The sequence below is a fragment of the Telopea speciosissima genome, chromosome 3, assembly GCF_018873765.1.
Source record: "Telopea speciosissima isolate NSW1024214 ecotype Mountain lineage chromosome 3, Tspe_v1, whole genome shotgun sequence".
Classification (NCBI taxonomy): Eukaryota; Viridiplantae; Streptophyta; class Magnoliopsida; order Proteales; family Proteaceae; genus Telopea; species Telopea speciosissima.
The window spans coordinates 62,333,902-62,361,886 of NC_057918.1; the positions used below are offsets into that span (position 1 = coordinate 62,333,902).

The 27,985-nt window shown below is 38.0% G+C and overlaps 2 protein-coding genes across 5 annotated transcripts in view; one reads left to right on the forward strand and one right to left on the reverse strand.

Annotated features, from left to right (window-relative positions):
* Positions 1-129: 129 nt before the first annotated feature.
* On the reverse strand, positions 130-27,577 carry LOC122654353 (serine/threonine-protein kinase STY13-like). Of its 4 annotated transcripts, none has more exons than XM_043848416.1 (8): positions 27,566-27,577; positions 27,296-27,298; positions 7,478-8,033; positions 6,232-6,364; positions 5,831-6,026; positions 4,639-4,763; positions 2,301-2,459; positions 130-598 (listed from the first exon to the last, which is right to left on the reverse strand). In XM_043848416.1, the coding sequence occupies exons 3-8, from the start codon at positions 7,708-7,710 to the stop codon at positions 314-316; spliced, it is 1,131 nt and encodes a 376-aa protein (XP_043704351.1). In that variant the 5' UTR covers positions 7,711-8,033; positions 27,296-27,298; positions 27,566-27,577; the 3' UTR covers positions 130-313. The 4 variants fall into 4 exon arrangements, with proteins under 4 accessions (XP_043704351.1, XP_043704350.1, XP_043704349.1 ...); XM_043848415.1 differs by having other exon boundaries at positions 2,301-2,480; XM_043848414.1 differs by having other exon boundaries at positions 2,301-2,498.
* LOC122654352 (probable inactive ATP-dependent zinc metalloprotease FTSHI 3, chloroplastic) overlaps positions 26,821-27,985 on the forward strand; it is a 36,702-nt gene continuing 35,537 nt past the window's right edge. Inside the window, exon 1 of the mRNA XM_043848413.1 lies at positions 26,821-27,923. Within this exon, the coding sequence (XP_043704348.1) occupies positions 26,847-27,923 (1,077 nt within the window). The 5' untranslated portion in view covers positions 26,821-26,846. The remainder of the gene's footprint in view (positions 27,924-27,985) is intronic.

Here is a 27,985-nt window from a genome sequence, read left to right on the forward strand (position 1 = left end):
AAATTGCTTTACAACAGGCATTTTGGGATCATTCAATGGTATAAACATTCACAACCAGTCACTACCAGTCACTACAAGCATGTATTCTCATGAGGGAAGACAAAAGGGATTAACAGTTTTTACCCCTACTTTTTTCTACATTCCACTTTTATTTGTGGCTTTCTACTAATACTAACAGTATTTTCATCCAGTTTTCTCATCCTTGCAAGCCGCCATGTTTCAGACAATTAATCACCAATCAACTGAAGAATATATACCGACCATGGAGGGACTTCTTTGGTCAAAATAAACAAACTTACCAAAATTCACCCCTTCAATGCATGTTCCTTGTTCTCCTTGCTGCGAAAAGTTGGCAAAGGAAAGAAAACTTCCCTCTTGCACGTGCAGAGGACTCTGTGATCACACCATCATGACTTGGTGCTGCTACTTTGGGGGTGTCTGATTCTGGCATGGGAGGTGTGAGCGTGAAAACGAATGCATTTAGCATGCGAATGATCTGGCTGAAGCTGGGCCGAACATTAGGGTCCTCCACCCAACATGATTGTATGATGAATGCAAGATCAGGAGGTAAGTCGTCAGGCAAAGTCGGCCTCACTTGCTGCTCTTCCAAATGACAAAACATGGTCAACTTGTTAGATATGAAAGAACCAGGCAACCATACTTATTACTACAAGACTATTGAGTTCCCAATTAATCAACACCCCCCCCCCCCAACCTTAAAAAAAAAGGTCGTCTAAGAGTGGATCCCCTTCATGGCGGCAACTTGCTGAACAGGGACTCACATTGAACTAATTCAAGAATTAAAAATATAAAATAAAAATCTTTCCAGTGCTTGCACATACAAAAAAACACTTCCGCAAAGTTGCAACCATTTCCAAGTTTATACTATCAAAACCTAAACTGTATGCCTCTGAAAATTTCTCTTTGGGAGTATAGTCCAGTTCTCTAATCTTTACCGATTTTCTCAATATGAAGTTTTGACACAGAGGTTAGGTGGCAGAAATAACAAAAATAGGAAAATTTTCAAAAGCCAAACAATTCCAGATTTCCAGTTATAAATGACAGTCAACAAATCATCAACGTTACTTCATATACAACAGTCGGCGTAATAATTCATCAACATTAGTTCATATACAACATAGTCGGTGTAAATAGTTGAGAAAGCTCCACAGTATGAAAATAATGACTTCACAGAGCTTCTTGTTCTTGGACATTATTATTCCAACTTTCCATAACTGCCTGCTTGCATTTACATGGCATCAAAATGGTTTACATCTGAGGTTTCCACATCCATGGTCCACATTTTGATATCATGATAAGGAAAAACAACAAAAAAACATGTCATGACATACATATGTCAGATGTAAAAATGCAATTATTTTTGCCCAACATAAAATATTTCAGACTGTAAAAGATACATAAGGTGGATGGTTTTGTTCTATCTGTCTAAGTTCGTTATAGTGTCATAATGTAATTAGAAATAGCTTTCTACTATAATTAGGATTAGTCCTAGTTTAGCTTCCTAATTGCAATTAATATAAATAAAGGAATTGGGGGGAACTGCTGAGCATTGATTCTGTCTCTTAGCAGCTCCCCTTTCTCCCCCATCTTCTCTCTTTTCTCCTTCGGTTCCCTGGTTTCACATATTTAAATATGTTACACAGACAAAAGGACTATTCCTGTTACAATGTTATGTACAAACAATAATCTCAAAATTTTGAGCATTAACACTAATTATTGACACAGTCAATAATCCAAACATAGATCAGGATTCGACAGAATAAAAATGAATTGAAAAAACAGAGCAGCATATCGTGTCACCATTTCATGGGGCAAAAACCTCATCTGGGTGATATGCTCTTTAATCACAACATCTGGACATAAATTCTGGCATATGATCCATGTACTCCCAAGTATAAGAATGACCCATAATTCAACATTCCTACTAGATAGCATGATGCAATGATCCATGTACTCCCAAGTATCAGAATGACCCATAATTCAACATTCCTACTAGATAGCATGATGCAATCACACTATTGCACTCTTTGACTAACTAGAAACATTTGCCTTAACAGTCGAACAAATTTTCTAATATAAAGATCTTTTCAATCATCGAACAAAGTTAATACCAAGGATTAAGTAAGGTAACCCATCAGATGGGACTTCCTAACCTTTAGTTCACAAGATCATAGTAATAACTGATAAGGCTTTAAGAATAAAGAGGAAACCAAGCTCCTTGAAACCGCTAGCTATCTAATGCTAAAAATAAGAAGGAAAATAAATATTAATCTCCTCACCTTAAAAGCAGCAGCATAAGCAGCCTGCAAGTTTGACATGCCTTCAAATGGCATTCGGTTGGTCAATAACTCCCATAAGACAATTCCGAAGCTATAGACATCAACCTTGTTGTTGTAATGCTTCTTCTCTCCCTGACGCAAAGTCACAGTGCTATATAACTGCAATTCAGAGTCAGCTTCCTGGTAAAAAGAGTATTTCTGGCAATTAAAGAGGAAAGAAAATAAATTCTGGAGCAAATTCAGACCACCTCTTATTTTGTTTTGTTTTATCTAAAAAGAAGCTGAGTAGTTGGTATTTAACGTTTTCAGTAACATTGCCAGGCTCGTCATATCGGGATTTGATCACCCAACCCAGTTCAATTCGAATCAAGACCAGTGAAACCAATACGGCCCAGGATCCTGACATTTAAATCCTTTTAGAATCACAATCCCAACACTCTCTAATGAAGGTCCTCTGTTCGCTTCTCAGGATAGGTGTACTTTAATAGGCATCTTTCCATAAAAAAGGGGGAGAAGAAAGAATGAGAGAGACAAGAGAAATGATGTGGAATGAGACTGTACCCAAATTCTAGCCATTTGATTGGAGCCTCACCAATCCAAAGGCCAAAGGTAGGGTTGAAGGAGTTTCAACGGTACAGAGGAAAGTCTCACTTCACAAGTTAGCAAACAAAGTTTTAGACAATTTAAGATGTCAGTTTACTAGCATATTAATTAGGAGGTTCTACAATATGCACTTTAGTTTAGTTGGTTAGGATTTAAAGGTTCAAACCTCGTGGGTGCTTAAAAATGATTTTTCGACCAATTCGAAGTTTTAGAGATTCTATAATCTTCCATTAGATGACATGATATTATTGAGGTATCTAAGATTCAATTTGAGTAAAGAACCTAACTTTTTGTAAAGGAACAGAAAGAATTGTATCAATATGAAAGAAAAAAATACAAGAGGACAACTGGGCATACCCGGTGGAAACAAAATTACAAAAAAGGAATGGTTGGAACCCACCTTCGGCATTCGGCAATGCCATCAACAGGTCCTACCAACCCAGTAACCCACAACATTAATTACAAAATCTAAATCTTGACATTCCCAAGCTATCTCTTCTAATTTCCTCTAAAATATGAGAAGAAAAATCAATAAAATTTGAAGAAGAGCCTGTTCATGCTGCTTCCTTGGGGAGAAAATCTGCTATGGAGTTTGATTCCCTAAAGCAATGGGTAATTTTCCAACTGAGGGAGGATAAGTATGGGAGAAGAACACACTAGTTCTGCCAAGTGAACCAAGGACAACAGTTCAATTGACTCAAGATAACTACTGCAACTGAATCGCACTCTATCCACAGATTTGAAAACCTAGATCTTTTGCAATTTGAATACCCTTGATAAGTGCTGAAAACTCAGCCTTAAAGTTAGTGCAAATACCATGGTGATCCTGGAAAGCTTTAATCACAATGCCACTGGTGTCTCTGAAAACATCCCCTGCACCTGCTCTACCCGGATTTCCAAGAGAACATCCGTCAACGTTGAATTTAACCCAATTTATTGGAGGGCAGCACCAAAATATTTTCATAGGCTGATGATAAGATCTAGTAGTAAAGAACCTAACTTATACGACAAGTACCCTCCAAAAAGTGGCTGCGGTATCTAGGATTTAATTCGAGTACAGAATCTAACTTTACGACAAGTAACCTCCAAAAATTGGCTGATACATAAAATAAAAAATATTACAGTGGGCCAGCGGGGGAAAGTGAATCCCAAATCAATGAATGCTCCCTGCCCTCTGGCTTTTTCAGGTTAGATTGAAATCCGACTGATCACAATATCACATTAAAGCCATTCCTTGTATTTGCACAATTTGCACCCAACACCAAGACAAAAGCTTAAAAATGAGATCACATGTGAAGCTTAATCAAATAAAGAAAAGGGATTAAACCCCAAAAAAAAATCATGACAACCATGTAAAGCTGCCAATAACTACTCCCTCCTCCAAACAAATTTCTTGGGTTGGGCTGGTCAGAGACAAAGCATGGTGGCCAGACTTGGGCCTGCAGGCATTAGATTTGAGGTACAGATACCTCAAGCACTCACTCTTTTTAACTCCAGTTCGCAGAACTTCCTTTTGACTAAATAGCATTGAGGCCTCTTGGAAGTAAACGTAAAAAACACAAGACATGACAGGCAGGAACACCACCCGATATATAATTGGAAATCCTTCTCTAACCAGCAAGTTCACCATTTTGTTCACCTTTCCCTCCACAGACTTCCCGAAAGCATACAGTAGCATACAAATATACCCAAGCTATCAATTTTGATGATTTATATAAGTAAGAAAAGCACAAACCTCAGGAGCCATCCAACGGTAGGTTCCTGTTTCTGCAGTCATCATCTCAGTCACAGATTCTTCTCTTGCAAGACCAAAATCCGCAAGTTTTACAGACTTTTGATTCTCCGTTAGTAACAAATTGTCTGCACCATTAATTTTTTGCATAGATAATTCGTAAAGGCCATCAAAACATATCTAATAAATCATAGAAGACTCTTCTTACTCAGTTGCCCTTACATGATTCAGGCAACACAGAAATCTTAAAACTGCATACTAAAAATATTCAAATAGTATAACCGGAACATCTACAATTCTGCTAACAAGTTCAGACACCATTTAACCAGGAAGTTTGCATTTTTTTTAACAAAATTAGAATGTCCATATGAGTAGTTATATCCATTCTAATTTCCTTTCTTGTTCTACTATAGAAAACCATCCCCTTCACATATAAGCTCCACCTCATATGAAGCACAGACAATGACCTTGTCCAAATTACAATTCAATAAAATCAAGATAAATATAAATTGAATGAATTTTATGTCATTACAACCAGAGTCAATACTGTCAGTTTGGATTTCAGCTGAGTGATCAAAATGGTTTGAAATATTTAGAAACAAAATTACAAACCATTGGCCAGAATTTTTAAGCAGCCATATACAATGTTCGAAGCATATCATAGCTCTAATATAATTTTTTGGTATTTATATGGATGTTCCAGAAAATAAGTGTGGTATTAATCCATACAATGAAAAAGTAAAAAAAGCTACAAGGTAGCGTTGTGCATCACTCATTATCTAGGCAATAACATTCCAGGTGAGCTGTAGACAGATGCCTAGGATTATAGTAGGCCACCAAGCACAGCCTAGGTTTTCAGCTAGGAACTGGGCTTATAATTTTGTTTCAAAAATTATGCCATGAAAATGGAATTTTTATGTTATGTACTCATAATAGGTCATATGTTTGAATTGTGCATTCATTTTTCCTTCATTGGTGTGTTAACGAGAAAATATAATATACTTAATTTGAGCCACAATTTTATTTTGGTTCACTATCCTTAAGCCATCGATCCCAATTAAACCACTAAGCTAATTTTGAGGTAGAAGAAAACCTAAAAGAAAGATAATCAATAAAAAGAAATAATATAATTATATTAGCCAAGCAAACTCGAGCACCGAAAAATAAATTATGCAGTTTAATATGTCATGCTTACCAGGCTTAAGATCTCTGTGTATAATCCCATTGGCATGTAGACAATCCATGGCCCGAGCAATATCAAGGGCAAAACCTATCACTACACGAAGATCTAATAGTTTTGGACGTATACTGACCAAATACTTCCGAAGTGACATTCCTGGCAAAAGCTCTGTAGCTATCACCATTAAAGGATCCTTACAAGCTCCAATGAACTGCAAGGGGGTGGGAGAAGATATTGAATGCAATAAAGAGAAATTGAAACATGAGAAAAGAGGAGAAAATGTGTAAGAACCATGATACTATCCTCCAAGGATGTAAGATACAACCATTAATACAGAAGGCTGGGACAGCTGAACCAACTGCAGACACAAGTATCTACATTCTTAAAAACTAAACATTCTAAACTAAGAATATCACCTTGACAAGGTTCTCATGTTTTACTCTAGACATCATTGTAACTTCACGGATAAAACGTCCTTCAAGTTTAGCTTTTTCTTCTGGGGTATTTCCACGATTGAGAACTTTGACAGCAACAATTTGATCACAATATCTGAATTATACAATAAAAAATTGTATAAAAATAAACAAAAAACATAGCATTTATAAAAAAAGCAAATGATAGGCCAAAGTTATGTGCAAAGTCCAGGTCATACTGTTTGAGAAATTGGATTGCCAGTTTGGCAAATTGATAGAGGCAACAGTTCCCAGATGATATTGCAAACTAATCATTTTGTGAACCTCATTTCATGCAAGTAAATGAAAATTACAAGATAAAGATACACATTGAATATAACTCATATCTTTGTGTGTGCGTATTAAGTATGCATGTCTATATAAAAGTTATACCTGTTCTCTGAAAATTGAGCATATATTGTGTTATGCATCAATCATGTTGAATATAAGCCTATATCTTTCTATATCCATATGCATAAACACTTAAAATGTCTGTGGGGCTCTGTGTGGACTGGAGGGGCAGTAGGGGTGGAACCAAACATAAAAAGGTTTGTCCTGAATTCATAAGAGTAAAAGCAACTGGCATCCTCCAATAATATATGTCAAAAAGGTCCATTTCAGAAGATGGAGTGTCTTGTGGGTAAAGTGCAAAATATTACTCTTGTTAGCATAATCAAATATCATTAGGGACAGAATCCCAATATAAATTTGACGAAAACCCATAAATAAAAAACTTTATGCGAAATATGAGAATTTTCATTGGTCAATGGTCTTAGCCACTGAGTGATGAATGCAAATAATAGCACATACTATATCTCAGAGAGTTGAATGAACTTATGCAATATGAAAACATCAAGACAAGAACAAAGAACATATGGACAGTTTTTTTTTTTTTTTGGGTGGAGGAGGGGGGGGAGTACAGAAAACATAGACATCGCAGTTTGTGTATAAAAAGCCTGGCTGCACAGTGAAGGCACTGTTTTATTTTATTTTTTTTTTTTTTTTTTTTTTGTGGGGTAATGGGGATCGATGGTTAAAATTTAATGCTTAATGATTTGAGACAGACAAAATAGCCAAACAATAGTACTACAGTATTCTGTAATTATGTAACGATGGATGATGCAAATTATTAAGCCTTTCATTTTTCCATTTTCCCCCTTCTCAATAGTTAAACAAAGGAACAGCCCCATCAATAAAAACCTGTATTTACCTTCCTTCATAAACTTTCCCATGAGCTCCCTCTCCGATTTTAGACCCGACATATAGTAATTTTGGGTCTATCAGCAGTTTCTCGTCAATCTGGAACTCTGACGTTGGAATCAATCCATTCGGTGTGACTGAATGTTTCTCGATGTTACCACCAATCTCAACAGAGTTCTCCTTCGCCGTCCGCTTAATTTCCCCTTCATCTCCACCTTCTTTGCTCTCCTCTCCACAACTCATTCTGCACTCTCAAACGACTCCCAAGCACTTCATTTAACTTATCCTCCTACTCCAACACCTGTATGCCCCTCCGGCTCAGCCACAGCAACTTGCAGGAAAATTTTCCTGAAATTATCACCGTCCACCAAGCATCAAACGATGACATTAATCCTAAGGTTCTTAGCATTTTCTTAACACAAAATCAACTACCCAGACCAGAAAGGGAAACTCTTCCACAGACAACAGAAATCCACTGCTATTCCAACAGAATTCCACTTACGTCTCAAAGAACTCCCCTCGTTTCCTTCCAAATTCATTTACATAAGCTAATGTAACAAACAAAACTTATCTTCCAAAAATAAAAACACCGCTCCCAAATAGAATAAACCAAAACAAGCATCTTAACCTCGGTTACAAACACTGCAGCTGTCTCGAAATCTATGCACAACGGCCACAATGATTAGGAAAACCCGTAAAAACTTACAGTAGCAGCTCGAACCTCATGAAACCTCAGAAGAAAAGGAGAAACAGAACTCAAAAGAGCTCGAATCCCCCCTCCGCCGTCGCTGTTGACTAGTTCTTAGATCAAAACTGTCACTCAAACTTCGAGACCTAGAAGTAAAAGAGAAAAAAAAAAAAGAACAGAATAGAGAACTCTCGAGAGCTGGATATCCTTTCCGTTGATGTTGTTGCAGTTGGAAATTCTCTGCAACTGGTTCTTACTTATTGAGATAAAAAAACGTGCCCTACAGCTGTAGAGCATCTCTTTCTCTCTTCCTACCTTTGTGTCGCTCTTTAAAAGGCATGCTTTCTGAGTCGCTAATGGTGAACGTAAGCGTCTCCGTGAAGATATTCTCCGTGTTACTTCCCTCTGCTCTGGTCAGGCTTTTAATGGCTTTTGAAAACTTTATAGGTGGGTTGGGAGTGGAGGAGCGTGAAGTCGTGAAGAGGATCGAGACTAATAAGACTATTGGCTAAATCAAGTGGCCAATGTAGAAGTGACACGTGTAGAGCATAGAAAGGTCAGGTCTATGTAAGTCTTTTTCTTGTAATAAAAGTCTAACTGATCGTGTAGTGCGTGCACCAGCATGGGGCGAATGATAATACCATCGGACCCTGATCGAACACACTACCTGGGTGGGGTACACTCCTTTTTATTAGAGGCACTAGAGAACCGTACCGGGTAGGAGAACCGTAGGTGATAAAAATTCGAGTGCCATCAACATAGATGATGTAATTTTTTATTGGGTTTATTATAAATGCCCACTCACATATCTCCACATCTCTTCAGTTACAACTTCTATTCGATTACCTCTCCTATTACAACTCCTTCCACTAAAACTTAATTAATGACCCATATATGATAATAACTATCTTTCCACATACAATAACTACTACATTAATAACTAACACCATATGTTCTTACCCTAGGATTATCGATGTTCTTCCATCTCCAACCAAGTCAGCCTGGTCCTGGCAGCATCTAAAAGATCTGCTCTATATATCAGACTCGTATAGTAACATAAAGTTTATAGCTCCAGGAGATCTTTTTTGTATAACTATAGCCATAAATCTGGCTCGCCATGCACTAATCAACAAACTGTATATATCTCTTTACCTTAATATATATATTCTTGTTTTATCACCCAAAAAAAAAATTAACTAACACCATACTTAGATATTGCTACATATAATAACATACACGACACGTAACATCTCACCCCCCTAGAGTTGTCCTTGAGGCGTCCTTGGCCTCAAGGACAATGAAACTAAAGAAAATAAGAGCCGCCAACCAGGATCTCATATCTTAATAAGGCAAATCCCAAATAATGTAACAAGAAGAGTAGAATTATCTTGAACGATGACTTTCTCACGACATAGATACACTGTCATAGGGAATGACATCACATTTTCCCGTAATATCTTCTGTTTCACAAAGTTTGAAGCTTTAGAGATCTATACTTTGAAGGACGTGTCACATGATCGAAATTCATTAGATTTTCTTTTCTTCTTTGTTGGTGTTGCTTCCATTTGCAATAGCTCAATTGCATTGGCTACCATCTCTTCCTGTGGTCTCTTCATCTCTCTTGAGGATTCTTTCATTCCAAGATCCTTGGCTAACGTACGAGAGTCAAGTTTAGTAAACACCTTGATAAGCTGTTCTATGATTTGAGTAAGCTTCTCAATGATTTGTTGTTACCCAATGATTTGTTGTTACCCTTTGTGAAGTGAACTCACGTAGCCTTCCAATTTTTTGATCATTTGATCCATCTCTGGCTATGATGCTAATTTGTTACGTGCGCGGTGAGAGAGAGAGAATGAGAGAGAAGGATAAAAGGGAAGAAAAGAGAGAGGGAGAGAAAGAGAGATACTGAGGGAAATATAATAGGAAAAATAGGCGGCTTTATGGAGGAAGCCGTGCCTCCTTCTCTAATAGAGAACTTGTTGGAATATTTCATCATACTTCATTCCTTTCATTGTGCCAATTAAATACTTACATATCTCCATATCTCCTCAGGTACAACTTCTATTCGGTTACCTCTCCTATTACAACTCCTTCCACTAAGACTTAATTAATTACCCATATATGATGATAACTAACTATCTTCCCATATACAATAAGTACTACATTAATAATCAACACCATACTTAGATATTGTTACATATAATAACATACATTGCACGTAGCAAATAGAAATCATGAGATAATGAGACATACAAGAATGAAGTGGGAAAAGAAGAAAAAATGGTGATTGATGTTCATAGGAATCTGCCTGTAGAGGTCATGTTATCCACAAAGATTCCAAGGATACATCACGAGCAATAATAGTAGTCCACCTTCAAAATCTGAGAGCTCCTCAGAAACTAATTTCCCCCATCTTAACCGATGGCTTTTCTTTTTTTAAATAATAGGGGACGGGATATCCATTTAGCTGTAATACTTGCTCAGTGACATTATGTTGGATTCTACTTAAACTGTAACTTATAAGGATAAAATCCAGTTGACCTAAACTAAAACTTTAGTAGAAAAAATCTAGTTATAAACTGACACGTTTTGGTGTTTGGCTGTAATTCTTTCAAATCAGTTTGAATTTACGAGGTATTGGCATCATTAGTTATTGTTGGCTGAAAAGAACCTTCACATGACACCAAACACCAAAATCACCCAAAAGTTATCAACCGTAATCGATTTGGGAAAACAAATTTCAGTTTCAAACCCTAAACGATTTGGAGAAGATGAGGGCAATTTGATCATTTTATGTTTTAATTTTAATGAGTTTTTATCAGAAGGGCATTTTGATCATTAGATTCCTTGAAACTAACGTCTAACGTCCCAAATTAATGGACTAGACCAAAATGATACAGTGTTTTGAAAGTACGGAGAGTTTGCAATTTAAAAAGTTGTAGGGGTGCATTTTGACAAACGAGTATTTTCAGGGGGACATTTCTAAAAAACTCTTTTTTATTTCATGAGGGGAGAGGGCAGGGTGGTACTTTTGTGCACTCCTGTGTTTGGCGCAGGAGCCATGCAACAAGGTAGCGTTCTTTTTCCCTAATAAAATATTTAGGCAAAAAAAATGCTACATGGTCCTGTAATCGTTGCATCACGGGCTAGTGAGAGTAAGTGTTGAAGCATCAACAAGGATGGAAAATTTTTATTTCAAGAGGGGTTATGCGATGATTTTGCTCACTCATGTGTTAATGATCTGTTGCCCTAAAATATATTAGGGGTGTTGTTCTCTGTGCCGCAATGCAAGCTGTGCCCAGGCACATGGGGGTGGGCGTAATGATCACCCTGCCCCCCTGCACAGGCTGCCCATGTGCCTAGGCGCAACTTACGCTGCTGCATAGAGAACATTCTCCCAATATATTAATTCACTAGGAGAAAAGAAACATAGTTGTAATTATGAAAGAACAAGGCGTCCAAGACAAAAGGGGGAGGGTAGTGATTCCAAATGATAAAATTGTGATCGCTTAGCCAAAAGAAGCAAGGAGATCCACGATAGAATTTCCCTCCCTATACGCGTGTACGGACTTTTTTTCTAATATCAACCAAAAGATTAATTAAATAAGAAAGAAATTACTCCATAGGCTACTGGGTTTAGTAATGAGTCTCCAGCTCCACTTTAGGAGAAGAGATTGGTTATGGATAATGGTTTAATCTAAAACCTAACTCTCCTACAAATTGACACATAAAAGACCATGACATTAAGGATAATGCTTTCTTTTTCATAGGAGCTCCTTTCCAAAAGGGAGATTTAGGGAATTGAAAACAAGACTTTAAGTAGGCTGGCATTGATCCCAAAAGTGATTTGATCAAGATTGATCTCCCAGCCTAAGTTAAAAGAGAAGATTTCCACATGCTAAGCTTAACTTGAACTTTGGAAGTAACATGACGAAGGGAGAGAGATTTGGATTGAGGTAGGAGTAATTTGGGAAGCCAAAAAAAGAGAAGTTTAAGCAATTCAGATCGGCTACGGCGTAGCTTCCTATAGCGGCCTGTGCGACGTACGTGCAATGATCGTCTTACCTTCGTTCGGGCAAAGCGTTTGGGTAGAAGTAAGGCAGTCTTTACGTGCACGGTTCAGTCTACGGCGCACAGGCCACTATGGGCAGCACGCCGTAGAGGATCTGGATCCAAGTTTAAGTAATTTCTTTATGCCTAATTTCCTTTAAATTTGAGATTTTAAATCATGGGATTTGTTCTTACTTAAAAAAACAGCTCACTTTTAGAACAATAAAAAAAGGGTAATTTATGAAACACCCTTAAAAATTGAACGAATCTCAAGTCAGCTCATCTTATTTGAAAATACTGAGAACACACTCTGCTTTAGAACACTATATTATAGATTTGTCCCCACCATTAGTTTTACGTTGTTAACTTATGAAGTCAGGTTAGTCAGCTGGTTGAATTTTTTTAAAACCTAAACTACCCTCAAATAAGGGTTAACTTATTGTTTTACCGTTTATTAAAAAACCCCAAAATCAATGAAGCGTTTCACCAGCACTGGAGTATCTTCTTCTCCAGCTCCCACCAACTTGCTCTTCAATCTCTGTCTGACTTGGATCTGCTGCATCAATCTCCGATCCACCTGCTGCTTTAATCTACCCAACTTATAACTGCCTTGTCTTGCTCTCCACCTTTTTTGGCTTCTTCTGGTTTTAGGGTTTTCAGAGATGCGAAAGAAGGGTCTAGCCATCGATGTCTCCGTGAACCATTCAAAGTTTCAATTAAAATCTAAAACCTGAAAGAATCGTCAATGTTACATCAAACAGGAAGCTTTCCTGTTCAGAGATGAATCTCGAATAAAGGATACTGGAAGCTTTCTTAATATAGTTTTGTTTTATTTGAAAGAGAGAAAACGATGAGTTATTGTTCATTAATCAGAGATGCTGGACCATCCACCATATCAATCTTCATTCTGCGTTTGTGAAAAGATTATAGATTTCCAATTAGGATAACTCCAAAGATATGATTTGTGAACTTATTTACCATTCAAGTCTTAGCAAAGAACAGAGGAATTGAACTACTGGAATCATGAGCATCATTGTTATCGTTTGTACTCTGTTTGGATTCATAACAGATTCATCTAATCCCCTCGTCCTTTTATCTTAAAATCAACACAAATCCTGAACACTCCTGCAAATCCCACTTGTTTCAATTACTAGATGGTAGAAATGAGGTGAGTTCGTCTTTGTTCGTCTCTGTTGCTCCTTTGAGTTTCTCCCTTTTCTTCTCTAAATGGCTGGGTAAAATTTCCTTCCTCTGAATCTGGTAGTTTTGGTGAGATCTTTACAAGTTCTAATGCTTGCTTCCTGTGGGTACATGTTTCTCATTACTAGTCTAATTGAGCGGTTCTAGAATGGTTTTCCTTAAGCAATGGTGGGAGAGGATTTGGTTTTCCTAGGGTTTAAAGATCAAACTAGTGATTTCAAAATATTTTGCAGGTTTTGAGAGTTGATTCCAGCCATGAAAACGACTGGCGAACGGTCACGGAGCTCCAGTGAAGCTCCATTAGCGGTCTAACCTCCGTGCGGTGACTGATTTGCCTTGGATGGGGGGTTGCAACCATGATTTCAATCATGGCTGTGGCGGTGGCAACAGGAAGAAGGAGAAGAAGAGCAGCAAAAGAGAGAGGGTATCTAAAGTGCATTTTCTACAAACATTGGGTAGCTCAATTGTCATTGTTTATCTTATTATGATTGAGGTTAAAATTGTCATTTCACTTTTTGGTTTGATTTAAGTTAACATCAATTACTATAGAGGGTGACGGATGAGTATTTTCAAATAAAAAGGGATAACTTGAGTATCATTCCATTTTTAGAGGGTGTTTTATAAATTACCCATAAATAAATTATACAGTGAGATCCTCAGAAAGATGTAGAGAAGCCTGAACAGTACAAACATCTTCTACATTAGCACGACAAAAAACATGAAAGTATCAAATGCAAATAATAGATAAGTAATTTCAAGAGCAAATCTAACAATCTTGATGTTAAATAGATTTAGATCTCTATACAAAATTCTTTGAGAAGGTCCAAGGACATGTAGGACATGTATCGGGAATTCATCATCAAGGAGTGTGTATGCCTCTAGCTCGCTCCTGATGGTCCTGTGGTAAGTATATCCTGTTGGTTGCAAGTTTCAAATCTTACAGCAAAGGAAAGTCTCAGGTTTGAGTCTCTATGGTTTGAATCACTTGAGGGAAGGAAGCTTTGGCTGGAAATTTGAAAGCGGAAGGACCTAGGAAGTTCAATTCAAATTCATTGGACTGATAGGAATGTCAAAAACAGAATAAGGAAGAAAGAAAAAGACATAGAAAAAGGAAAAGGAGAGAGAGAGACAGAGAAGAGAAGAGAGGAATCTAGCCTAATAGGAGGGAACTGATTCGAGAAAGTGGGAAATGATCACGACATGCAACACTGTAAATGGGAAAAAATTTTGGTACTGGCAGCCAAGGAAATGGAATAATTCATTTTCCCTTTGGATTCATAAATACCCTCTTAGGTTTTAGTATTTTCTAAAATACCCTTTAAGATCACATTTCCTTGGCTGCCAGCCTTGTAGCAGGAATATTTCTGCTACTAGTGTAGCAGCAAAATGTCATCCCTGTAAATGCACCTCCCTCCATCCCTCAACCTTCCCAACTTCTTGAGATTCGATCTCGAAACCACGATTCCGTGAAGCAGAGCCTCACCAGATGAGACCTCTGCTTATGGTGGGAAGACGATGGGAGAGACGCTCAGAGGCCTCAGCTCGTTTCTCTTTTTTTTTTTGGGAAATTTACGAAACACCCATTGAAAATGAGTCGAAACTCGGATCACCCCCTGAAATTTGAAAATACTCAGATCCAACCCTGCCGTTAGTGGTCCACCGTTAAACGATGAAGTCAACCATTTAAATAATTTTTAAAACCCTAAACTACCCTTGTGCAATGTAAAGTTATGAAAATACCCATGCAGAGAAAAACCCTCCTAAGTCTAATGTTTTCTTCTTCGTTCTTCACTCTCTTCCCAAATGACCTGCAACTCCAAAGCTTCATTCTCTTCCCAAATGACCTGCAGCTCCAAAAGCGAACTTCGCCGGACTGAAGAAAGACAAGGAATTTGAAAAATGGGTTGCCGAGACTGCCTTGACTCACGCCTTTATTCAAGCACCCTTCGTTCTTCACTCTCTTCCTAATTTCTGACAGAGACGCTGCTCGGCCAAGAAAGAGGAAAGTTACATCCGTGCAAAAGTAAATCGAAGAAGGTAAATCTTGAACCATTGCCTTCAATTTCCCCATCCTTTTGTTCAAATGCTAGTAGTAACTTTAATTTTTTGGCTCAATTTGGGGTTTGCTCAGACAGTCACAGTTAGGGTTTATGTTATTAGGGTTCCCTTTTTGTTATTACATATTAATCCTAATGTTTGAGATACCTAATTAAAAACATAGAAATGGTACCATGATATGCTTGTGATAATTGGGAATTTTTAGGCCAAGGTTGGGCTTCTCCACCCTTTGGTTTCAGCCCTTTATACTTTGTTTATTGCTGAGAATTATTCAATGAAATTGTTGGACTTCATCAGTCAACCACAATAATTTTGCAGTTATCTTGTGTAAATTTATGTACTTTTTGCTATATAATAGATGATAAATGCATTAATAGTATCATTGAATTGCAGAGTTGTCTTTCAAAGATACAACAAGCAATGGATTCCAAGATACCAATATTTTACTACTACAATGGGCAAACAACTGAGAAATGGATAGATATAGATAGGTATGGGTATTTGGATTTAGTATGTGATATTTACAATTCAGTGATTAGAAATGAGGCCCCTGTAAGGCATACAATATATTTCAGTGTGAGTTATTTATTACCAGATGAATCTCAAGAGATAGATATTATAAATGATGAGACTCTGTTACTGTGCATTGGTTTGCATAAGAAAGAAGAGCAGGTCTGTTTTTTTGTGCATGGTTTACAAGTGTCTGAGTCTATGGTTGAGGGAAATACAATAAATGGCTTCCCTGCTTCATTGGTTCCTAGAGTAATTGAAACAAGGACTGAGACAAGCAGGCATGGAAAGCAACCTATGAGAAGAGGGAGTATTTATAGTCATTCTGTTGGTAGGGCATCCAGTAGTGCTACTGGAAGTTGGAGTAATGCCACTGCTCGTGTAAATAGTAAGAGTGAATTTACTGGATCAAGATTGTCCAGTAATATGGATGCAGCAGCTGGTGGAAATGGTGGTAGTTCAGGTGGTGCCAATGCTAACATTAGTACAACTGGTAAAACTGGAAGTACATATCCAAATAAAGAAATGTATGGACAGCAAGGCAATGAAGAAGATTATGGAGGGAGTGATAATCAGCTTCAAGAAGAATATGGACAGCAAGGCAATGAAGAAAATTATAGAGGGAGTGATAATCAGCTTCAAGAAGAATATGGACAGCAAGGCAATGAAAAAGATGATGGAAGTGACCCTGAATTAGATGATGACTTTGACAGGGAACTCAATATCTCATCAGATGAAGAGGAAGAGGAAAGGGAGATGGCATTTGAAAATTATGAAGTGGATGAAGAAAACTTAGCAGAATATGATTCTGATGAATATCATGGGCAATTTGATAAAGAGTTTAATGTAAATGATGATGCAGATGTTGACTTTGGCTTGGAATCAGTATTTACTGATGTGCACCACTTTAGGGCTGCACTTGGTGAGTATGCTATAAGAAATGGTTTTGATACATTGAAGACCAAAAATGAAAAGGACAGGGTCACAGCCATATGTGCTGCAGATGGTTGCCCATGGAGGGTGCATGCATCAGTGATTTCAGATAAAAGAACTTTCATAATCAAGACATACAACTCATAACATATGTGTAAAAGACCTGGAAAAAACACTAATGCCACTGAGAAATGGATTGCTCAGAAGCTTGAATCCAGGTTGAGGACAGAGCCTGATATGAAGGTTAAGTCTATGGTGGACATCATTAGAGAGTTGTATGGCATAAAAGTAGGTCGGATGATATGTTACAGGGCAAGGTTGATTGTGAAGGGAGAGAATGAGGTATTGCATAAGCAGCAATATGCAAAATCACCCCTGTTTGCAAAACTTTTGATAGATAGGAACCCTAGTACAGTGTGTATAATCAACCGCCATGAAAGACATGACTTTGCTGAGACTTCAAAATTTAAAAGAGTATTTATCTGTCTTGATGCATGCAAGAAAGGCTTTATTAATGGATGTAGACCTTTTATAGATTTAGATGGTTGTCATTTGAAGGGCAGATATGGAGGAATACTATTATCTGCAATTTCAGTGGATGGGAACAATGGGTTGTTTCCCATTGCATACAGTGTGGTTGAAGTTGAGAACAAAGATAGTTGGAGGTGGTTCTTGTACAACCTAGAAGAAGCACTTGGCTCGGACAACCTACCAGTTGGCCTGACATTTATGTCAGATAAGCAAAATGTATGATTTATAAATCATGTTGTGTAGTTACAATTCTGTTAATATGATATCGTCCCAATATAATTTCTAAATTGTGTTGTAGGACCTTCAAGATGTACTAGCTGAAGTTTTTCCCCATGCCAACCATAGGAATTGTTGTAGACATATCTACAATAATTTCAAGGAAAAATTTCCTGATGTATGGTTGAAGACACAATTTTGGGCTGCAGCCAAAGCACCAAATGAGTTTCTCTTTTAGAAGGCAATGCAGAAAGTATTGCTGTGTGACAAGGAAGCACATGATTGGCTGATGAGGAGTCACCCTCCCACTTGGAGTAGGCATGCATTTGATTTCTCTTATAAAAGTGATCACATAACTAATAATATGACAGAGTCCTTCAACAATTGGATAGGAGATGTGAGGAGTAAGCCAATTCTATCATTAATTGATGAGATTAGAGTCAAATTGAAGAGAAGGTTTTACAAGAGGTATTCACATGCAATGAAACAGGAGGAGATTGTCACACCTTCTGTGCAGAAGATAATCCTTTCAATTAATGAACAAGCAAGAGATTGTAATCCTATGCAAGCATGCGACTATGAATTTGAAGTCCTAGAAGGGAGGACACAATTTGTTGTGCATTTACAAAAAAGAACTTGTTCTTGTAGAGTCTGGGAAGCTACAGGAATCCCTTGTAAGCATGTAGCAGCATGTGTCATGTATAATAGGGAAGACATTCACATCTATTGTGACCCCTGTTATTCTGTTGAGAGATACAAATTGGCATACAGGGAAGTTATTCACCCACTCACTAGTCTGGATGAACTGGAAGTTGTCCCTGGTGATGATATGGTGCTATCTCCACCTTTGAAAAGACAACCAGGAAGACCAAAGAAAAATAGGAGGGAACCAGGTGAACCAGACCCTTCAGATTTTAGAAGGAGAAGTAATATTGTTAGGTACGATGTATGCAAACAAATTGGGCATAATAGTAGGACATGTCAAGGTGGAGCAGTGAAGGTATTAGTTTCAACACATCTTTTAAATAACTTATTTTAATTGCATTATGTTATATTTGTTTAATTTTTGTACTGCTCAACTTATATTGTGTAGAGAAAGAGAAATGATGATGCAAGTGGCTCCCAAAGCCAACTTACAACACAGGAACTGAAAAGAGCACGTAGAGCTACCAAGCAAGCAAGGAGAATGGAAAGGAGAGCAACTGGCAGTGGACCAACAACTGGCAGTGGTCCAACAACTGCTAGTGGTCCAACAACTACTAGTGTACCAGTACCAAGGGGGAGAGGTGCATCAGTAGCAAGGAGCAGAGGAGTAGCAACTGGCAAAGGAGCAGCAGTAACAAGGACCAGAGGAGTAGTAACAAGGAGCAGAGGAGCAGCAACTGGCAGAGGTGCTGAAGTAGCAACGACCAGAGGAGCAGCAACTGGCAGAGGAGTTGGTGCTGTTGGTGGCAGAGGTGGATCAGTAGTAACAGCAAGGGGTGGCAGAGGTGCATCAGTACCAGCAACAAGGGGGAGAGGCAATCCTCCAGTAACAGCAACAACGAGGGGGAGAGGAGCAGCATGAATGTTTTACGTTTATTGTTTTTTAGGATGGGTTTGAAGAAACTGTAATGACTATTGTGTTTTAACTAATGATCAATGGAATATTGGGTTTTTCAGTTCTAATTTCTTTATTTATTGGGTTTTAATTTCATTACTACATGTAATTTAATGAGATGCATGATTCCATTTGAAAACAAAGATATGTTACTGTCAATGCCAACATAAAGACTAATGGAACCTCTGAGCATTGTAGCCAGTCATAAACAAAGGTTCAATGGCTGGGATTGAATAAATGGGTTTAAATATTGCTGGGATTGAGTAAGGGAATGCATAAAGGATGCATATAGGGGTTTAAATATGGATGGGATTGGCTGGGACTGGCTGAGATTGGGTCAGGGATTGTCTAATGGGTTACAGAATTGCTGAGAATGTCGATTCGGTATACCGGATATGGATCCGGTATACCGTTTCCTAATGTCCATCAGATGTGAAATTCTAGAGAGCAAATCGGCACACTCCAGATTGGAAACGGTATACCGTTTTAACTTAGATGTTTGTTAATATTGAATCCGGTATACCAGATTGGTTTCGGTATACCAGATTGATGTTCATTTTTCAATTTTTCTAGTCGTTGAAGGGGTACTGTGAGCCAAAATTTGTCCAATTTTTCCTATGATTCGGTATACCGGATTGGGATTTTCAGGCAGTTTTCTGCCCATTTTCTAGCCGTTGGAGGATATGTTTTGCCATATAAAAGGCACTATTTTGTCGTGTTCTTCACTTTTTTTCACTCACTTTTACTCACCTTGTGCTAAACACATCAACTCAATTACTCTCAATCATTTCTCTCAAAACTTTTGCCATTAAGCCAAGCATGAGTCGTAAAGGGAAGGACCCATTGCCTCAAGATGCCCCACCTTCTAAAAGAGGTCGTGGAACCACTTCAGGAGCACCTTCTCGTGTTAGTAGAATCTTTCCCAACGATGAATGTCGGGAGTCTTGGCCTCTATTCCATGATAGGAAAATTGAAGAAGGACGCGAAGTGGATGTTGCCTCTTTCCAAAGTCTACAACTTGAAGAAAAATTCAAGAATTTGGGTTGGGATTCCTTCCTTCATCTTACGGAACCTTGCTACCCAAATCTTGTTAAATACTTCTACAACAATCTCAGATTTAGTGGATCGGAAAGGGAGTTGAAGAGAAATACTTTTGTAAAGGGCAATCACATGGTCATTTCGATCGATGATCTTGCTAGATATCTTAATATCTCTAGTGAAGGTCCGTGTATTTTTTGGACCCCCAAGAGCACTTCCTTTCGTGACCTCATCGATCATAAAGAGGTATATTCTAACATCCTTCAAGAATATCATGGAGATGAGGGATCGGATCCTATTTCTCACCTCAAGCTCATTTCTCACGTCATTTCATACATCATCCAACATAACTTCATTCCTAGAGGAGGAGATCGGAGTAAGTGCTTGACCCCTCAAGCTTACCTTACCTATTGTGTTAGCACCTCTACTCCCTTGTGCCTACCTTATTTCATTATGCGGTACATGGAGTCCATTGCAAACCCAAAGAGGTCCACAAACCTTCCTTATGGTCGCCATCTTACGCGCATCTTCAAGGCATATGACATTGACATTGATCGTGAGATGGAATCTACCACTTCATTCCTTTCCATCACTTGAAATTCTTTCCATACCATTCATATTCCGGACTCTGATGAAGAATATGAGGAAGGAGACTCAGAAAATGAAGGTGAGAGCCAACCAAGGAGGCAACCCCGTCAACAACCTTGGGCACCTGAAGTTTTTCAAACTTGGGTTTCTAACTTGGAGGATTACATGGAGGAGACCAACACAAGAGTGGAAGATCTTGAAATAGGACAAGAGAAGCTCCAAGAAGATGTGTTGTCTTTGCTTCAAGAAGTTTGAACCGGTTTTGATTCATTAAACTCTAAACAAGATCGGATCCTCACAGCGGTGCAAACTTGACTATGAATCTTGGTTTCCTATCTCTTGACACTCCGGGAGCGACTCCGCAAGGTTTTACACCTCAAGGTTTTCGACCACCTTTTCAGGCACCCTTCCCGGTAGAATCTGGCTCTATTCCCTCCATTCCACCCTTCTCTCAAGATCAACCCAATCCCGAAGCCCCATAAGTTGTTTTGTTTTTAACACTTTTTGATAATGTAAGGGGGATAATAAGTGAAAAATGGTATGCACATGGTTGAAATGTAATCTTGAAAGTCTTTACTATTTATGCAATGATCTATTATTTATGAAATTTATATTTGAAAAATAATTTATGCCCTTGCCAATTGGACACCCCATATCAGGCCTTGTAAGGAATTGCAGCAAATCAGATAATTAGGTATACCGGATCTGAATCCGACATACCGGATTTAGATCCAGCATACCACAATGAGATTTCTTAAATTGGGCTGAATCATATGATTGGCTTCTGATTCCCACATAGTCATTCACCAAAATATATGAGTTATATAACTCATATATAACTCAATTGGGTATAATTTCTCTCAAATAATTAACAACAAGTTGATCAAATACATGACAAAAGAAGACTCCAAATTTTCATTGAAATATTAAACATTGTCATTCTTTACATTAAACATTGTGATTCCCTTACATTAAACATTGTTAATACTAAAACAACCAACCCAACTAACTACGAAGTCAACCCAATAGTCATTTTTTTACAATCAACACTACTACCACCAAAACAAACAACACAAGTACAAAATAACTCAAAAGTTCTACTCTTGAATCTGACTTCTCCATCCTATGAACCATAATATTCCTCAAACTTCGAATTTCTTCATTCATCTGCTGCAATTCTCTGATGGGTTCAGCTACAACTGTCTGGGAATTCTCTCTAGTCAAAGACAATCCTCTAGGAGAACTAACATGGTCACACCATGAGAAGTATCGACATCCATTTGATGGTGCATCTTGACAGCAGTAGTATAGTTTGTGCTTGTTCTGTTGGGACTCTGATATTCTCACTATTGCTCTTTTGTTACAACTACATAGTCGATTTAGATACTTCAAATCACCTTGGTTGCTGTAGCTTTCATTCACACTTGTTAGTGATATTGTATATCTACAAAAGAAACATGAACATCTGTAAATATGGTACAATTTCATGGACAAACATAGGAAAATCAAGTAACATATGTGTGTGTGTTTGAAACCCATGATATTAACTGATACAGAGAACAAAGACAGTCTCACATGAAGCTCATAATTTATCAAGAAAAGTAAGTTATGCACAACAGAATTTTTGAAGGAAATTTCAAGCCTCCTGGGTTGCTAATTCTCAAGTACATTTCAAGCACTTCAGTGAACAATGAAAATAGCCACGAAAATTGATGCCCTTTTCACATCCTATTTTAATATGCTACAGAAATTTCCCTATGTTTTTGCACCTCAGATTTTAAAGGGATTCTAAAATCCTAGGTCTATTACACATTATGAGTGCATTTGCATTTGATAATGGGTATTTCAGCAGAGAAGAACAGATTGAATCTAATAATAAGTGAAGAATGAAAGATGATTATCAAAGGGTTTACTGTAGCAGAGATCCCTAGTAGAATGCCATATCAGAGACGAAGAGGAGAACACACAATAGAAGAAGAAGAAGACGAAGAGGACAACACATTTTATTAATAGAAGAAGCAGAAGACGAAGAGGAGAACACTTACTGAAGTAGATGATCCTAGTTGCCCTAGCAGAGACGAAGAGGAGAAGAAGGACGAAGAGAAGTCCTGCACTTAAGCTCCACAACGGTAAATTGAGGTTTTTTTCCTTTTCATTCTTTTACTTTAAAGGTTTAAACCTGAAAAGGGCAAATTTGTCTTTTAATCTTTTAGTTTTAAAGGATTAAACCTGAAAAAGGGTAAATGTGTCTTTTCACATTTTAGTTTAACAGCAGTCTAACGGTGTTAGTGATGAGGGGGTGATCTGAGTATTTTCAAATTTCAAGGGGTGATCCGAGTTTTGACTCATTTTCAGGGGGTGTTTCGTAAATTTTTCTTTTTTTTTTGTCTTTCGATTTTATTGGGACGACAATAACTATTTTACGAGTGATTTTACGAGCATTTCTGACGTAAAAATTTTCATGGTGTTTTTCGGTAAATGAACAGGCTTTGGTAAATTTTTATAATTTTATAGTAATATTTGTTTCATCGACTCTTTTATGTTGAAATTTAAAACAAACGAAGTCAGGAAAAAGACAACACCAATCCTACCCTCTCCCTTGCTTCAACCATTGAAAAAAAAAAAAAAAGGAGGAAATTTCACGGACACCCCCTGTAAGTATATGAAATATCACGGATATATCAAATTTTGAAAAATATCACAAACTATCCTTATTTTATGATTTTATTTTTACTTAGTCTACTCCTTTAGGTCTCTGCAATTAAATTGTTGTTAATTTTTCTATAATGGCGAAGTTACCCTTACCACAGGGTGAACTTCCCATAATACCCTTAAGGGTAAAACACAAACACAACATCGATTTTCTTCCAGGTCTGTTCCCTCTCTTCTAATCTTCTGCTATGCTTTTTCTTTCTGTTGTTGATCTTCTTACCGGAATTCCTATTCTTAATTGTTGAAATTTCTTACCGTTACGGGTTCTTGTTGTTTGGCGATACCCTTGGGTCTGAGAAGACGACCTGCGGATCCACCATTTCAGCCCCTTTAAGCCTAAGATTTTGGGTGTGAAACCCTCCACCTTATGCAACCCTAGCCCTAGTTTCTCAAGCCCTGAACCCAATCCTGCTGTGTTGTAACTCACTATACCCAAATCTGAACCTGTAACTATCGCCCAACCTGATTTCAAAAATTTTTATTATTAAAATATTACCTGTTCTTTGGGACTCACTGGGCTGAAGGAGGAAGAAGCAAGAACAGGGATCTTCTCCAGGCAATCAACGCCAATCTGGGTGGACCGACCTTCAAATCTGTTCGTTTTCATATTTTTTTCACTTTTATCCTCAACAATTCCTTTTTGCTCTTAGCAGATCTCTAAGAAATGCTTGGACTCTGCGTTTGCAGCTATTCCGGAAGATCAATCTCCTCAAAAATCGATTTCTAGTTCGAATGATTCCAATTACGTATTGGTGAACTCCTTTGTTGATCAAAGCAAACAACTCTCGGAGGTGACTTTCTTAACACAGTTTCTCTCTTTATCTGCCAATTCTTTCGTTTCTCTGATTAGTCCTTATTTCAACTCAGGTCCTCAAGCTTTCGATGAATCCAGATTTCCCAGTCTCATCTGTAACATTTGAGCCGTTCGAAGTCTCTCCATCGACTACGATTGTTGAGGAGAAACAAGAAACCAGCAGTGGTATGATCGAGTATAATGGATCCGTAATCGACTACGACACTCCAATGACCATAAGTATTGATGTTGGAATAGCAGTAAATTTCATCAGAGAAGCTTTGTTTCAGGCCACAAGTTCCCTAGTCGTCGATCTCCGATCAAAGAAGAAGAAACCCAGATTGTTCAATTTAATGGCAACCCAACAAAACTCGGAGACGGAGAAGGAAAGGGATAGGGAGATGCCGCTGGTAATGGTTGCCGGAGCCGGAGCAGGTGATGGTCGCCCAAGCATCCAATTCACATATACAGTTTTTTTATTTTAATAATTAAGGGGTAAAATGGGTATTTCACCTTAGGGTACGAACTGTGCTTAACGTCAGGGGGGAGGTTGCCATTTTGGCCAAGTTTGGCAAGTCCGTGACATATTATATTTTATACAATATGCATACTTAGAGGGGGTGCTCCCCCCCCCCCCCCACCCCCAGAACAAAAAAAAAAAAAAAAAAAAAAACCATGAAAGAAGAATCAAAGAGATGGTAACAGCGTAATAAGTAATAACATCCATGGTTTTAGGAATCCGTTATAGTATTAGCAGTGTTAGCAGGTTTTTGGGGATAAAATAGTAAAAAATATATCAGAATTCTAAGGGCAAAATTATCCAATACGTATCATTATGGATATCGGTTTTGAATCCGATCGATAACTAATCCGATACGACAATAATAATTCTGTCTTATCCCAACTTAATGGGATCGGTTACATGAATTCAATCAAAAAAAAAATAGGAAAAACTGAGGTCTAAACAGAAGAGGGGATGAAGAGATGGGGAAAAGAGGGATGCGAGATGAATGAAAAATGGAAAATGAACAAATGAAAGATGAAGGATGAAAGTAAGAGGAAAGAGACGCAACCTAACAAGTTAGGAGAATCTCAGCTAAATGAGGTCTGCTACATGGATCATTGCCTTCTAATAGGTTCTATCTGAGGTCATACTTGATACAAGACCTAAACTCTGCATGCCCTTCCTTACAACTTCACCTATGGTCATTTTAGGTCTGCCCCTAGCTCTTTTAGATCCTTCAGTCGGGATCATATCACTCCTCCTTATTGGGGCGTTCCTAAGCCTCCGTAGAACATAACCATACCACGTCAAACGACTCTCTCTGAGCTTGTCAGTGGTCGGGGAAACTCCCAAGTCAGCTCTAATACATTCATTCTTTGCTTTATTCTTCCTATCTTTTCTACACATCCATTTTAGCATCCTCATCTCACCTACACATAGCTTCACAATATGACACTTCTTAATTGCTCAACATTTTGTCTCATACATCATAGTCGAGCGTATAACAGTCCTGTAGAACTTTCCTTCAAGATTTAAAAGAATACGTCGATCACACAACACTCCGGATGCATCTCTCCATTTCATCCATCATACGTCAACTCACTATGAGACATCATCTTCTATGTCACATTCATTATTTATGATTGACCCCGAATATCTAAAATAATCCCTTTGCGGTAACTCTCTCTTCAATTCGCATCATGTCTGTATCCATCATAGTATGACAAAAAGTACACATCATATATTCCGTTTTAGTGCTACTAATCTTAAACCTTATTGTTTTTAAAGTTAATTTCTATAGCTCTAACTTGACGTTAATCCCTTATTTTATTTCATCCACCAAAACGATATCATCAACAAAAAACATATATCACGAGATCTTGTCTTGAATACTCTTGGTTAAGTCATCCATAATAAACGCAAATAGATAAAGATTTAAGAGTGATCCGTGGTTAATCCAATTGTAATTGAAAATACCTTACCCTGACCTCCCACATATCTCACGCGCCACGCCCTAATCACCGTGAACTAAAACTATGATGGCCACCATAACTCCGTTTACAGGTGCGGATTGTTTCTGCGTTGAACGCATTAATCCGTGAGTACTCTTAATCCGTTAAAGTCCAAATCCGTTCGTGTGCATAAGCTGTCGGCGACGCAATATGACGAAAGAGATCTCTTCAGTCTTCAACGCCCAAAACTTCAGGTCCACAATCCAACCTCCAGTAAATCAAGTTTGATGTGTTTCAAAGAATATAACCCACTTCTTACTTCTTGCATTCTCGTTCAAACAGAAACCGAGGTACTTCTTCCGTTCTTCGCCTTCAGTTAATTCATTCATTTCCATATGCTTTCAGACACTACTTGAGATTTCTTTCTTAAGGCCGACCCTATGTGGATTCCAATGCTCAATCGCTGCTTAATAAAATTCAAGTAATTTTCCTGTTGTTGAAGAAAGATGGCTCTCTTTTCCATAATTCCTGCTTGTGGTGGTTCGGGGACTCAAGGTTTATGTTTCAATCAATCAGCATTTTTCTTCGGCAGAGACAGTTTTAGAATTCATGCGGAGAAAAACAAGCTCTCTGAAACATATAAAGGTCTTTCTGCTTCAGCTTTTCTTTCATGTTCAAGTTCTTCAGCATTGATATCTTCATTTGGCTGTCACTGCTGTTGTAATTCTCGATATGGGTTGCTATGTAAAAAAAGAATTAGGTCTGGAGTAAATAAAAGCAGTGGAAAGAAGAGTAATCTTTTTGACCAAAAAGACAAGGGCAACATGAAAAAGCGTTTCTCTTTGAGATTGCGCCCAAGATTGCGTTTGCTATCAATGAGAATAAAGAATTTTTCATTCTGGGCAATGCTAAATGAATTTGGGACTTTCTTGCGTAAAAATTTGAGAAGTGTAACCCTCTCCACCTCTATTTCTGTTGCCTTGGGGCTATGCTACTTGTTTCTCAGATTAACAGCAATGCCATCTCAAAAGATTGTTCCATACTCAGACTTGATAATGAATCTTCAGAGTGGGTCTGTGTCAAAGGTTCTGTTTGAAGAGGGATCTCGGCGTATATTCTACAACATTAAAACTCAGGTTCCTGAGAGTACTCAGTTGGAATTCCAATCACCTTCAGGAGATATGCCTAGTGTTGCTGATCGTGATTTTGTTGGGAATGATGATACTGAAAATCGAAAGGTGACAGGTGATAATTTGTTGAGAAGATTTTCAAGGACCCGGCCTTCTATTCCAGAGTGGCAATATTCGACTAGGAAGATAGATCACGATGAGAACTTTCTTCTAAGTTTGATGAGAGAGAAAGGAACTGCTTACAGCTCAGCTCCTCAATCAGTGCTTATGTCAATGAGGAGCATATTAATAACTGTGTTGACTCTGTGGATCCCTTTAACTCCTTTAATGTGGTTGTTGTACCGTCAACTTTCTGCTACCAATAGTCCTGCGAAGAAGCGGCGGCCCAGTAATCAGACTGTCAGCTTTGAAGATGTGGAGGGTGTTGATGCTGCTAAACTGGAGCTCAAGGAGGTAAACCCACTATTCTTATTTTATGTTGACTTTCAAAAGCAAACACCCCCCAAAGGAAAAAA

Bases quoted from the DNA above. Each gene is read 5' to 3' on its own strand.
- LOC122654353 (XM_043848414.1), bottom strand. From the start codon at position 7,710: ATGAGTTGTGGAGAGGAGAGCAAAGAAGGTGGAGATGAAGGGGAAATT. The intron at 6,027-6,231 runs GTGATATTCTTA...ACCCCCTTGCAG, and splicing joins AACATGAGAACCTTGTCAAG to TTCATTGGAGCTTGTAAGGA. The intron at 599-2,300 runs GTGAGGAGATTA...TTGGAAGAGCAG, and splicing joins CTTATGCTGCTGCTTTTAAG to CAAGTGAGGCCGACTTTGCC.